The following is a 13,986-nucleotide window of genomic DNA, read 5'->3' on the forward strand; positions in this document are numbered from 1 at the left end:
TATCTATCTGTCTGTCTGTCTGTCTGTCTGTCTGTCTGTCTCTCCATCATATCTCTCTCTCTCTCTCTCTCTCTCTCTCTCTCTCTCTCTATCTCTCTGTCTATTATCTATCTATCTATCTATCTATCTATCTATCTATCTATCTATCTATCTATCTATCTATCTATCTATCTATCTATCTATCATACAAATAAAATGTGTAATAATAAAATAACAAATACAACCTATACATCTATCATCTTTTTTCTTTATCCTCTTTGTCTCACCCCCCCTCTCCTTTCTCTGGTGCGATAAAGATTATCGAACCGACTTTAATCGGTTTATTCTCCATCTCAATTTCAGAGCAAAATCAAAAAACGGGGGTCGATCTCTGAGGGAGAGACTAGAGAAAATCGGGTTGAATTTGCCCGCAGGCCGGCGCAAGGCAGCCAATGTCACCCTGCTGACCTCCCTGGTGGAAGGTAAGTGTCAGTTCCATCTGTCAGACAGTTGCTCCTCCCCCCTCTCCCAGCCCTATCTACACAGTCTTTGCTTATAAGCGGGTGCGTTGTGGAAGAAGAGCTTACGTTTCTCATTTCCCATTGCGGCCTTTATAAAGAGCTTGCTGAACTAGAGCCATCATATACATATAAGGGATGTCGGAGGCCCAAGGCCAAGTCAAGATCCAGAGCAGGTTCAACACCCGCGGCTTATTATTGACTTGTACTCATATAATTTATTATGCAGCACTTATTGCCAGAGGTTGATTATCGTTCCCCTCAGGCCCCGCCCCAGCGGAGATAATCAAAACTCCGCACTCTGAGCCACACCCGTGAGGATGTTACATTATTGTTTGTAGGGGGTTCCCAAGACAATTCTACAATCCAACTGAAGTGTAGAGAATAGATGTAGGGATATTTCAGTGTCATGTATCACTAAGTGGTCGTGGATTCAGCATTTGCCTTCCCTGCCTCTAACATGAGCTCAGCAATATAGACTGTAAGCTCTGTTGGCAAGGACAGTTCTCTGTTTACATCAATACAAATCCACACACCGGCTATACAAAACATACCCTTGAGGATGATGGGAGTTGTAGTTCTGCCAAACGTTTTATTATCTATTTATTTTGCGCAGACGGAGAAAGCGGTTGCGCTGTGGTTACCGCTGGGCAGAGAGTCATTATGATTCATTTAATAATTAAACCTGAACTGGTGTATAACTAACCCCTTCCTTGCCACGGGCTACTGACACTGGTCACCCTGACCCCCAGGTTATAAGGGAGGTGGAGACACTTTTGGGTTAAGTACAGTCTCCGGGCAGTTTCTTGCTTTGTGTTGCTTCGGCTGTGCGACTTGCTACAATGTTGCTGCAACTGGTTACTAATTACTTGCGACAGATTTTATTTTATTAATTTATTGCCTTTATTTTTTAATTTTATATATATCTATATCTATCTATCTATCTATCTATCTATCTATCTATCTATCTATCTATCTATCTATCTATCTATCTACCTACCTACCTACCTACCTACCTACCTACCTATCTATCTATCTATCTATCTATCTATCTATCTATCTATCTATCTATCTATCTATCTATCTATCTATCTATCTATCTATCTATCTATCTACTATAATATCTATGTATATAATATTTATATCTAATATTTATATCTCAGTATTATTTTCTATATTAATTCAGAAGAATTCCATTCGAATTCATTTCTTCTCTCCCTATATAGATATAAACGCAAATTCCAAGCCCTGATTCAGATACAATTTTTAATTTCGTTTTTTAGGGGCAGATTTAGGTCGAGGTGAATTTTCGAATTAAAAAAATTCGAATTTAGAGCTATTTTTGTGTACCTCGACTAGGAAATAATTCGATTTGAATTTGAAAAAAATGTGAATATCGAAATTTATTATGTACTGTCGACTTCGACCATTCGCCATCTAAAACCTGCCGAATTGCTGTTTTAGCCTATGGGGGACCTCCTAGAACCTATTTGGAGTCAATTGGTGGACTTTGAAAGATCAAAGTTTTTTTTGGAAAAACAAATTTTGGGGCAGATTTATCAAAGGTCGAGGTGAAGTTTCGAAGTGAAAAACTTCGAATTTCAAGCTATTTTTTGTGTAATTCGACTAGGGAATAGTCATACTACGATTCGAATTTGAAAAAACTTCGAAGTTCGAAGATCAAATTTCTTTGAAGTACTGTCTCTTCAAAACTTCGACTTCAACCATTCGCCGCCTAATGCTGTTTTAGCCTATGGGGGACCTCCTACAGCTAGTATGGAGGCAATTGGGGGAGTTTGGGAGATTGAAGGTTGAAGTTAAAAAAAACTTCGAATCGACTTACATTCGAAGTACAAGTGTACGATTCGAAGTAGGCTAAATTCGGCCCACTTCGACCCCAAAAAAACTTCGACCTCCATTCGATCTTTTTGAACTTGAAGTTCGAAGTTTTTTTAACTTCAACTGTCGACCTTTGATAAACATGCCGATCGAATGCGCTATTTCTTTGATTCATAAGGAATACGGACCTATTCAGTTAAAAACTGACCTATTCGACCAAAAAAAAACCTTCAACTTAATTTCTGTTGGTCTTTATGAATTCGAATTTCGAAGTTGTTCAAATTTGAAATTCCACCCTTGATAAATATGCCCTGTTACGTGTTCATTTTTAAGAATTGAAAATGTTTTAAATCAGTTCTTTCCATTATACCTTATACCCTGCACAACCCAGTAAAGTTAATATTGTCAAATATCAATCCGAATTATTTTCTCATACCTAAAATTGTTTTTGCAAAATAATATTCTGCAGCTGTTATTATTCTGTCATCAACTATAAAATCGATAATCGTAATATAAACAAAAAAGCTTTAATTAAAACTATAGCATTAATCAATACGAACACCCAGACAATAAAATACATACTTTGGTTTTATTTATGACATTAGAGAATGACATCAGAGATCCTAAAATGGAATTAACCCATAACTATAACTTGGCTGTGGACAGAGGAAAGCACAGCTGAGGGACAGTATTACAGGCAGATATATATATATATATATATATATATATATATATATATATATATATATATACTACACAAAGCTGATTTTAATTTAATTTAATTTATATTCTGAAAAAGCCAAAGCCTCAAACCCATCCCAACAAACTGGTACAAATAGACATGTATTTTTATATAATTTTCATATAATATAGCTCAATAAATAATAACTATAATCACAAGATACCATGATTATTCTGAAAAATATCCTCCTTTTTATAATATCGGCACATTTGGGGGCCGATTCACAAAAGGTCGAATATCGAGGGTTAATTAACTCCGAATATCGAAGTCGAAGGATTTTAACGCAAATAGTGCGATCGAACGATCAAAGGATTATTCCTTCGATCGAACGATAAAATCCTTCGAATAGAACGATTCGAAGGATTTAAATCCAACGATCGAAGGAATATCCTTTGATCAAAAAAACTTAGGAAAGCCTATGGGGACCTTCCCCAGGAAAGCCTATGGGGACCTTCGAATGGTCGAATAGTCGCATCCTTCGATTCGAAGTTGAAGTCATAGTCGAAGGTCGAAGTAGCCCATTCGATGGTCGAAGTAGCCCAAAAAACACTTCGAAATTCGAAGTTTTTTTACTTCGAATCCTTCACTCGAATGTAGTGAATCGGCCCCTTGATGTTGTGCATTTTTATTGCTATGGAACTCCAAGGTCACTTCTATTGTCTTTATAATTACAACAAATGATGCATATTATGCTTATGATATATATTTATATTTATAGGTGCACCTGGCTGTCAGACTGAAACCTCAAGGGGAAATATTTTAGCATTTTTCTTCCTTCAAAGGGGTGGTTCACCTTTAAGTTAACTTTTATTATGTTATGGCCAATTCTAAGCAACTTTTCACATGGTCTTCATTATTTATTTTTTTAATAGTTTTTGAATTATTTGATTTTTTTTCTCACTCTTTCCAGCTTTCAAATGCTCTGTAAGGTTACAAATTTATTGTTATTGCTACTTTTAATTACTCATATTTCTGTTCAGGCCTCTCCTATTCGCATTGCAGTCTCTTATTCAAATGAATGCATGGTTGCTAGGCTAATTTGGACCCGAGCAACCAGGTTGCAAACTGGAGAGCTGCTGAATAAAAAGCTAAATAACTCAAAAATTACAAATAATAAAAATAAAAAACAACTGCAAATTGTCTCAGAATATCACCCTCTACATCATACTTTGGGGCACATTTACTATTGGTCGAATATCGAAGGTTGATTAAACCTCGATATTCGACCGTCGAAGTAAAATCCTTCGACTTCGAAGTCGAAGGATTTACCGCAATTCGTTCGTTCGAACGATTGTAGGGAAAAATCGATTAAATCCTTCGAATTGAACGATTCAAAGGATTTTAATTCATCGATCTAACAATTTTCCTTCAATCCCAAATTGCTAGGAAGGCCTAATGGGACCTTCCCCATAGGCTAACATTGTACCGCGGTAGGTTTTAGGTGGCGAAGTAGGTGGTCCAAGTTTTTTTTAAAGAGACAGTACTTCGACTATCAAATGGTCGAATAGTCGAACAATTTTTAGTTAGAATCGTGCGAGTTGAAGTCGAAGGTCGAAGTAGCCAATTCGATGGTCGAAGTAGCCAAAAGAAACCTTCGAAATTCGAAGTATTTTTTATTCTAATCCTTCGCTCAAGCTTATTAAATGTGCCCGTTAATTTAATGGTGAACTAACTGTTCATTTTACATTTCAGTGAGAACAACCCTAATAATAAATGACCTGAAAGTGACAATAATCACAAATTTTTGAACTTTACATTGAAAGGGGTTGTTCACCTTTAAATTAACGTTTAGGGGGTTATTTACTAAACTCTGAATGCAAAAACCACTAAAAATTCGTGATATTTTTAAAAAAAATCATGATTTTTTCGGAATTTATTAATCCCCAAGGATGGAAAAGTCAGAATCTGAAAATCCGGCATCTCAGACCTGTCGAGGTTGCATATAAGTCAATGGGAGAAGTCCCAATGATTTGTTAATGTGCGCTGGGTTTCGGGCAATAGTTTTCGGGTGGAAATTACGAAAAAAACTTAATAATTCGATTTTTCCTGTGTGTAATAATAAATAAGCTTAAAAAACCCGAGCTCATTTGATTGGAGTTTCTAGCAAAAAATATTGAGATAAATTCGGACTTTGATAAATAACCCCTTAGTATGACGTAGAGAGTGATATTCTGAGACAATTTGTAATTTGTTTTATTTTTTTATTATTTGTGTTTTTTTAGTTATTGAACTTTTTATTCAGCAGCTCTTCAATTTGCATCTTAACCAATCTGGTTGCTAGGGTCCAAATTCCCCTAGCAACCATCCATTGATTTGAATAAGAGACTGGAATATGAATAGGAGAGGCCTGAATAGAAAGATGAGTAATAAAAAGTAGCAATAACAATACATTTGTAGCCTTACAGAGAATTTGTTTTTTAGATGGGGTCAGTGACCCTCATTTGAAAGCTGGAAAGAGTCGGATGAAGAAGGCAAATAATTCAAAAACTAGAAAAAATGAAGGCCAATTGAACAGTTGCTTAGAATTAGCCATAGTATAAAATACTAAAAGTTCATTTAAAGGTGAACCACCCCATTAAATGTAAAGTTCCTCAAAAATGAGTGATTATTGTCAGTGTGACTTTCAGTGGTTTATTATTAGGGTTGTTCTCACTAAAATGTAAAATGAACAGTTCCCTCTGTGCAATGTAGGTAAGAGCAATGCACTGTGGGTATTTAAATGAAAAATAGATTTTGTACATAAATAGCCACAGACACAAATACAGACACAGTGTCCCCTGTAGTACCAGCCATTTCCCCTGGTAATAATAGAATATTGGGAATAGCCAGATTTGGGAATGTGATAATATCTGTAAACAGAAACAAAATTGCATAAATGAGAACTAAAATGGCCATTTCTTAATGCGATATCCGTTATGAGAATATTGCAAAATGTAATTACTCCTGGTTGTTTTATTACTAAGTCTGGGCAAGTCTGCACTAGGCCGGTAACAAACAGCGAGGAAGAAGTGTTGTGATTGGACATATGTTTTTTTTCTGTTAAGGACTTTAATTGCATTGGCCCATATGTTGTTTATGTAAGTGAATATATATATATATATATCCTGTATATCACCATTGGAGGTAACAGTGTTAATTCTTACCCCATTATTAGCTCTCCAGAGAGCTGGGTTATAGGTACAAGGGAGACACTCTCCTCTGCCGATTCCTTGTGGGCGGTCCCTCTCATGTTACTCTCTCTCTTTCCAGGTGAAGCTGTACATCTAGCTCGGGATTTTGGGTATATTTGTGAGACAGAATTCCCAGCTAAAGCTGTATCTGAATACTTGAACAGGCAGCACACGGACCCCACTGATCTGCACTCCAGGAAAAACATGCTGCTGGCTACAAAGTGAGTCATCAACCCTCATCTTCTTGGGTTACTCTGCCTCTATCTATCTATCTATCTATCTATCTATCTATCTATCTATCTATCTATCTATCTATCTATCTATCATCTATCTATCTATCTATCTATCTATCTATCTATCTATCTATCTATCTATCTATTATCTCTCTCTCTCTCTCTCTCTCTCTCTCTCTCTCTCTCTCTCTCTCTCTCTCTCTCTCTCTCTATCTATCTATTTATCTCTCTCTCTCTCTCTCTCTCTCTCTCTCTCTCTCTCTCTCTCTCTCTCTCTCTCTCTATTTATCTCTATCTATCTATCTATCTATCTATCTATCTATCTATCTATCTATCTATCTATCTATCTATCATCTATCTATTATCTATTCTCTCTCTCTCTCTCTCTCTCTCTCTCTCTCTCTCTCTCTCTCTCTCTCTCTCTTTCTCCATCTATTATCTCTCTCTCTCTCTCTCTCTCTCTCTCTCTCTCTCTCTCTCTCTCTCTCTCTCTAGCTATGTATCTCTATCTATCTATCTATCTATCTATCTATCTATCTATCTATCTATCTATCTCTCTCTCTCTCTCTCTCTCTCTCTCTCTCTCTCTCTCTCTCTCTCTCTCTATCTCTCTATCTATCTATCTATCTATCTATCTATCTATCTATCTATCTATCTATCTATCTATCATCTATTAATCATCTTTCTTTCTTTCTTTCTTTCTTTCTTTCTTTCTTTCTTTCTTTCTTTCTTTCTTTCTTTCTTTCTTTCTTTCTTTCTTTCTTTCTTCTATCTATCAAACTATCTATTTAAGTTAACTTTTAGTATGTCATAGAATGGCTAATTCTAAGCAAAAATTCAATTGGTCTTAATTTTTTATATTTTTGAACGATTTGCCTTCTTCTTCTGACTCTTTCCAACTTTCAAATGGGGGGGTCACTGACCCCATCTAATAAGCAAATGCTCTGTATGGCTACAAATGTATTGTTATTGCTACTTTTCATTATCCAAATTTCTATTCAGGCCTCTCCTATTTATATTCCAGTCTCTTCAAATCAGTGCATGGTTGCTAAGGTCATTTGGACACTAGCAACAACAAAAAATAAAAAATAAAACCCAAATGAAAATTGTCTCAGAATATCACTCTCTAAATCATACTAAAAAATAATTTTAAGGTGAAAAACCCCTTTAAATCTAATTGGAATCCTTATACGCCGACTATCTTATCAGTGTGCTGCAGGGTGATCTAATCTGGCCAACTGCCTATTCTGTTTTGGTATTGTAATTATTATAGTAACTATAAGGCCTAACTATCAGCCCCCAATAGCTTAATAAATAGCGTTTGTCCATGGCATCTTACAGCAGCTCCTCTGGCATTTGCTGAACATGGGAAGTTGTACAAAAGCCGTCTGTATTAGTTTAAATAAAACGAGGGGCATTTATATTTTGATATTAGTTGACTCTGCAGTAAGAAAAAGAAGAGAGGAAATCAGAAGAGGAACATAATCAAATTTGTTCAAGTTTTGTTTCTAAATCTGATTTGAATTTTGATAAAATAAACCAACTCCTCAAATCTTGATTGACAGGCAGGGCAAAGCACCAATTACCCCACGCAACCTTTTCACCCTGGGCATAATTAAATTAGGGAGTTTTGTCGGTCAGAGACTTTGTATCTATTCAAAGACAGAGGGAGAAACAGCAATGACTCTGGACTGCAGCCCAAAGTCAGCCCAAGTCCATTGGAAAGGGTGGAGTGGGCAAAATAAGGATTAGGATTTACATCTGAGCTCTTATTTACAAACACAATGGAATGAGCAAAGTGCAATTCTCCATGTTGTTACCACAATGCAAGTCCAGGTTGATGGTAATTCTAAGGCTCCCTTGAGTCAATGCACATACTTGCATATACAGGTATGGGACCTGTTATCCAGAACACTTAGGGGATTTCCAGATCAGGGGTCTTTCCACAATTTGGATCTCCGTGCCTTAAGGGCTAGTCCACACGAGGAGACTCAGTGAGGCAACTTCGGGAGAAAACGCATCGCCACGTGTGCATTAGCGCAGGCGACTTTTCATTCTAGCCCATGGGGAAAAACGCTGAGGCAGTTCAGGGAGATAGTCGCTCAAAAGACGAGGCGATTAATCGCCAGGCGACAAAATCTCCCCCCGAATCTCCGCGTGTGGCCTAAAAATAATTAAACATAAACATTAAACCCAATTGGACTGTTTTCTTACAATAAGGATTCAAGATATCTTAGTTGGGAGAAACAAGATATTGTTTAATTACGGATAAAAAGAAAATAACTTTTTTGAATTAAAAAATTGAATTTTTTGAATAAAATGGAGAAGAATAGAATAGCTGAAGAGACGCATTGCCCTTCTCTTCAAGCATCAAGAGAACCAGGGATGTCCAACCTGTGGCCTTACATCAAATTAGCAGGCAATCTACATTTTATAGTAAAATGGTAAATGTCAGATGTTTAATGAATGTTTTGTGCTTGAAACTCATTTTTAATGCCCATGGGTTTTTTTTTTGTTTCTACCTTTCCCTCTCTCCAGGCAACTTTGTAAAGAGTTCACAGATCTTTTGGCCCAAGACAGGACACCCATAGGCAACAGTAGGCCCAGTCCAATTTTGGAACCTGGAATCCAGAGCTGCTTGACTCACTTCAGTCTCATCACCCACGGCTTTGGTGCTCCAGCCATATGTGCTGCCCTCACGGCTCTTCAGAATTACCTTACCGAGGCCCTCAAAGGAATGGACAAGATGTTTCTGAATAACAGTGCCAACAGGCATACATCTGGGGAAGGACCAGGTAGCAAAAACGGAGACAAGGATGAAAAACACCGAAAATGAAAGAAGCACATACTTTTAACACCTTTAATTTTAGCTTTAAAAAAAATATAGGACTGGCTTTGGGAAATACAAACAAATATATATAAATATATCAGAACAAGCCCTGGTACTGAACCAAGAATTTGCAATCCAGCGCACGACTAGAAACAGGGGCTTTTAATCAGAGGAACTGGAGAGCCTTCATTGGACTTTTTCTTAGTAACGCCATCATTTTTAAGGGAAAAATAAAATTCCAGTTTTTAGAATCTCCCCAAACGGACAGTAATTTATTGGAGAATAACTGAAAAAAGACTTCTTTTTTTTAATTTTTCACATTCCTTTGTTTCCTGAAATGCACGTCCACTGGTACATGTTTCCTTCAGAATCAGAAAAAAAAGTGAAAGATTAAAAAAGAAAAAAAGCATTAGAAGATACATTTTGGAACATTCAGATATGATGTTTTCCCCACATGTGTGTGTGAGAATCCACCACTAACTTTAACATGTATAACGTCTAACTCCGGACTTAAATGACAAGTGAGATGGGAACAATGGCTCTGAGAGGATCTTTTGTCTTCTGTACAAGGCACAGGTGTCCCCTATCCCCTTTTGACTTTCTATTCTTCCATTCCAATCAGACGTTTCATTGTAAGATATGTGAATTGAAATTTCATCCTAAATATTTCCCAAGTGTGTTATGCTTGGCTAAACTAATTCTGGCTATCTACGTTGAAAAAACCCCATAATTTAGTCTTTTTAAAGGGGTCCTCACTCTTCACAAATGTAGTGTGACAAATGAGTGCTTTTGTTTATAAACCACTCAACATTTTATTTTTTTAGTTTATTCATATTAGGGAGAAACTACAATTTCTAGTAATATGGGTCAGTCTGTTTAAACTTGGCTTGCTTCCAATGTCAAAAGGGTGTGGTGGAACAAGTCATTGGAAGCTCCTGGTACAGGCTTCATTCTCTTGAGCTGCACAGTATAATCTCAAAAATGTTAACTTTTCAGATTACAAAAATTCTTGGGAGCTGTTGAACTCAAGTGCACCCCTCCTGCCAGTGGTGGGTTTTCCTGGGCTGGTATGAATACCAACAATCCCAATAACTGACAACTAGAGATGTTATTAGGGAGTCCAAGCATCTAGTGGTCTTGGTAGGAGTGTGGAAAATCTTAGTAATGCATAAAATATAAGAAAGATGGTGACATTAACAGTGTTTCCTATCATGTGTCTTTTTATTTGTTGATAAAGCACGACTCAGAGTACCCCCCCCAAAAGCTGAAGGGTCATAGGTTGGGCAATGAGGCCTTATCATGACATTTCTGTACTAAAATATTATCATTCATTGCAAGGCCAGATGAAAAGGTCAATACTGCAGGTTTTTTATCACCCAGTATTTGATGATTATGACTTTTATATATAACTCACTGTATTGCTCTTATTTCCAAAATATTTTGCACTGCGGCTTTCCAGTGTTGAAAAATATTTGTTCAGGTGACCCCCTTAGCTCATTATAAAGTTATTGATATATAAAAACATTGGGGTAACAGTCAGCCTGCTATAGTTCTAGGGGTACCCAGGGCACATATAAGCCCTCACCCCAAATCTCCCCATAACTGGCCATCAGTATGGACCCCCTAAGCTCATAACAAGGTTACAGATTTATAGAAACATTGGGGTAACAGTCACCCTGCTATAGTTCCAGGGGTACCCAGGGTACAAATAAACACTCACCCCAAATCTCCCACTAACTGACCTTCAGACTGGGCCCCCTAAACTCATAACAAGGTTACAGATATATAGAAATATTGGGTAACAGTCACCCTGCTATAGTTCCAGGGGTACCCTCTTAGCTCATAACAAGGAATAACCTTCATCTTACTGTACTTTAAAGAACATCAAGGACAACAATGAAATATTCAGTCCAGATCACACCCTAACTGACTTTCAGGACATCCATTAATATCTGGGCATTAATCCCAACTGGTTGGGCCCCATCGTCTGCATCAGGCCCCTACAGGGGACCAGTCCCATAGTCTAGAAACCTTTTCAACATTTATTTGTACAGATTGCCCAAAATATCCTAAAAACACAATTTTTAAGTTTCCATAAAACATTTTTACCGAACTGTCTTTAAAACAGCTGGCATAAATTGGTAGTGCATTTTTTTAGTTATTATCATTAAAATTACATTTTTTTGCTCATTTCATCTCACGGGAAAAAGTTTTAATGCAGCAGACTAAGCGTTCTACTTATTTCTACTACCCCATTTAGCTTGCTTGGATGCAAGATCAACAAACGGCCTTCTCTTCCATATAGAATAATCAATTTCCATGAGGATTTTTATTTTTGCATTTAATTGCACATCTGTCTGTTAGCAACAAAAAACACTATTTTCAGTGGCTGTAACATTTTTTTTAACCCTTAATTATTTTAAACATTTTGCCAGGCAAGCAAGCGAGCCTTGCATGTGATCTGAAATGAGAATTACACTTTGAAAAAGCCTACAAAAATATAAAAACAACAAAAAGAGAAAAAAGAAAAAAAAACACATTTGTGCTGACAATATTTAGCAGTTTTTATTTTTTTGAATTTTATTGTTATTCATATTTGGTGGAAATATGCATGTCATGTCACCCAATTTCATTAAATCTCGATATCAATTAAGCTGAACATCCTGGAAAATAAACTGAAAAAAAAAAATGTAAGAATTCCTCAGTTTGTCATTCTAAGCGATAACCTTTTCATATGTATTGGCATGGTTCTTGGGGGGGGACAAAAATCATCTGTGAAAGAATAGAGGTCTGATTACTTGTTAAAAGAAAAGACAAAAAGTCAGGAGGTAAAACTAATGTTGAGTTTGTATATATTTATTTATGCTTAATTTAACAGGAATTTGTATATATGGCGAGCAAGATTATGGTTTTATTTATCTGTGAGTCTGTTTCTGTGAATGGGTGAAAATGCTTGATCCTAGATAGCTTTACTATTTTTCTGTTCCTTAGACACTCTATAATAGTCATGGATAGCAGTTTGGTTCTTGTCCAGTGATTTACATAAATAAAAAAATTGTTGTGTTATTGTTGTATTTCAGCTTTCGTCTTTCAATGTCTACAAACGCACAAAAACTGGAATTTTCATATTTTATTTGGAGTTCATTCATAGTCCATTGTTCGAGGGTAGACATCTTCAAAAGGAGAAGTTTTTGGTTGCCAGACTATGATCACATAATTGCCAGATCATTAAACCACACAAATGTCACCTATTCTTTGCAACTTTTTAAAATTGTTTTTCATTTTTATTTTACATGAATTTTGATTTATTTTTTTATGCCTGCCTGTTCCAGCCTGCAACTGAAAATGCTATCTGGTAGATGTAGTCTCTGACCAGACAACTGTGAGGGTTCTACCTGTTGCCTGGAGGCTATGATAATAGAGCAATAGCTTTTGGGCTGTAGAACATGAAGAAAATTTTGAAACCCCCAGAAAAATATAACAAATCAAAAATGTCTAAATGCACATTGCGTTAGAATATTGCTGTCTATATGATACTAAAATAAATTTTGAGGTGAACTACCTCTTTAATCAGTCCTACAGTACTCCCACAACCTCCCTTCTGGATTTTACAGATTCAATTTCTATTAGGTTTATTTATATTTTCAAACACAAAGGGCCCCCTTAAGGAAAAATAAAACAAAAGCAGAAATTCCATTATTTTTAATACTTAAGGCCCGTATACATGGGCCGATAAAAGCTGCTGGCAGACAGAGTCGGCAGTTTATTGGCCCATGTGTGAGGCATCCGACGGGCGTCCCCAATTAATATGCTGACCAATGGTTTTCCCTTGTAGTCAGAACATTGACTAAGACCAATATCAATCAAGTCTGCATTGTTCCTCCAGGACTGTGTAGTTTTTAGGTCTTGACTCAACAAAAGGAGAATGAAGCCAGTCTGTACAGAAAATGCCTTGTTTCTTAGCTATAATTATACACAGAAAAGGTCTGCTACCTTTTGGGATGATGTCCCTGATTGTTTGTTCATAAATCATTTTATATAAACCTTAAACTTACTGTTTTTACTTTGAAATTATGATCTGGGACTGATTTCCAGCAAGGTGTCAAGTAGAGTACAGAAGTCATACGTCTCCATGCTCAAGGCCCATTGGGCCCATTAGTATCATTTACACCCAACATGAGTTCTATGGTTCTGTACCTGCAATGTCTGATCTGTACCCTTACCGTACAGTCACTAATTCTACTTACAAGCACCTACTCCCAAATTGTTTCGTGTACTTGCCTATTTCCTTTGCACCTTCCAGATAAATATTAAGTCTATGGCTGGAAATGCAAAGTGACCAGTCACAGAAGACAGATATTTCTGTGCTGTGTCACAATTTAAAATTTATGTGATAGATCCACCTAAAAAAGGGACAAGGGTTTAATATAATTCAGGTGCCATCATTTATAAATTAATAGTTAAACACTAATGACCTTTTGGGGACCAAACAGGAAGAAGATTGAGGAGATCAGGGGATTCCCCATTGTGGTAACATATAACAACAGAGCTTTATCCTCTCCGATTTCAGTGATAACCTTTAATATAATGGCAGCAGTTACACCACATATAAAATAACATTCCAACCACCCCATTATTCAAGACTTCCTCTCAAAAGGCCAATAACAACGGGGAA

General features: G+C 36.6%; 1 protein-coding gene across 2 annotated transcripts in view; it reads left to right on the forward strand.

Annotated features, from left to right (window-relative positions):
* tfap2b.L (transcription factor AP-2 beta L homeolog) overlaps positions 1 to 11,790 on the forward strand; it is a 29,598-nt gene extending 17,808 nt beyond the window's left edge. The window contains exons 5-7 of one of the 2 annotated variants that reach the window (XM_041562240.1): positions 343 to 461; positions 6,328 to 6,469; positions 9,020 to 9,682. In XM_041562240.1, coding sequence (XP_041418174.1) covers positions 343 to 461; positions 6,328 to 6,469; positions 9,020 to 9,317 — 559 coding nt within the window. In that variant the 3' untranslated portion in view covers positions 9,318 to 9,682. 2 annotated transcript variants of the gene reach the window in all.
* Positions 11,791 to 13,986: the final 2,196 nt, after the last annotated feature.

This window comes from Xenopus laevis, chromosome 5L (genome assembly GCF_017654675.1).
Source record: "Xenopus laevis strain J_2021 chromosome 5L, Xenopus_laevis_v10.1, whole genome shotgun sequence".
Lineage (NCBI taxonomy): Eukaryota > Metazoa > Chordata > Amphibia > Anura > Pipidae > Xenopus > Xenopus laevis.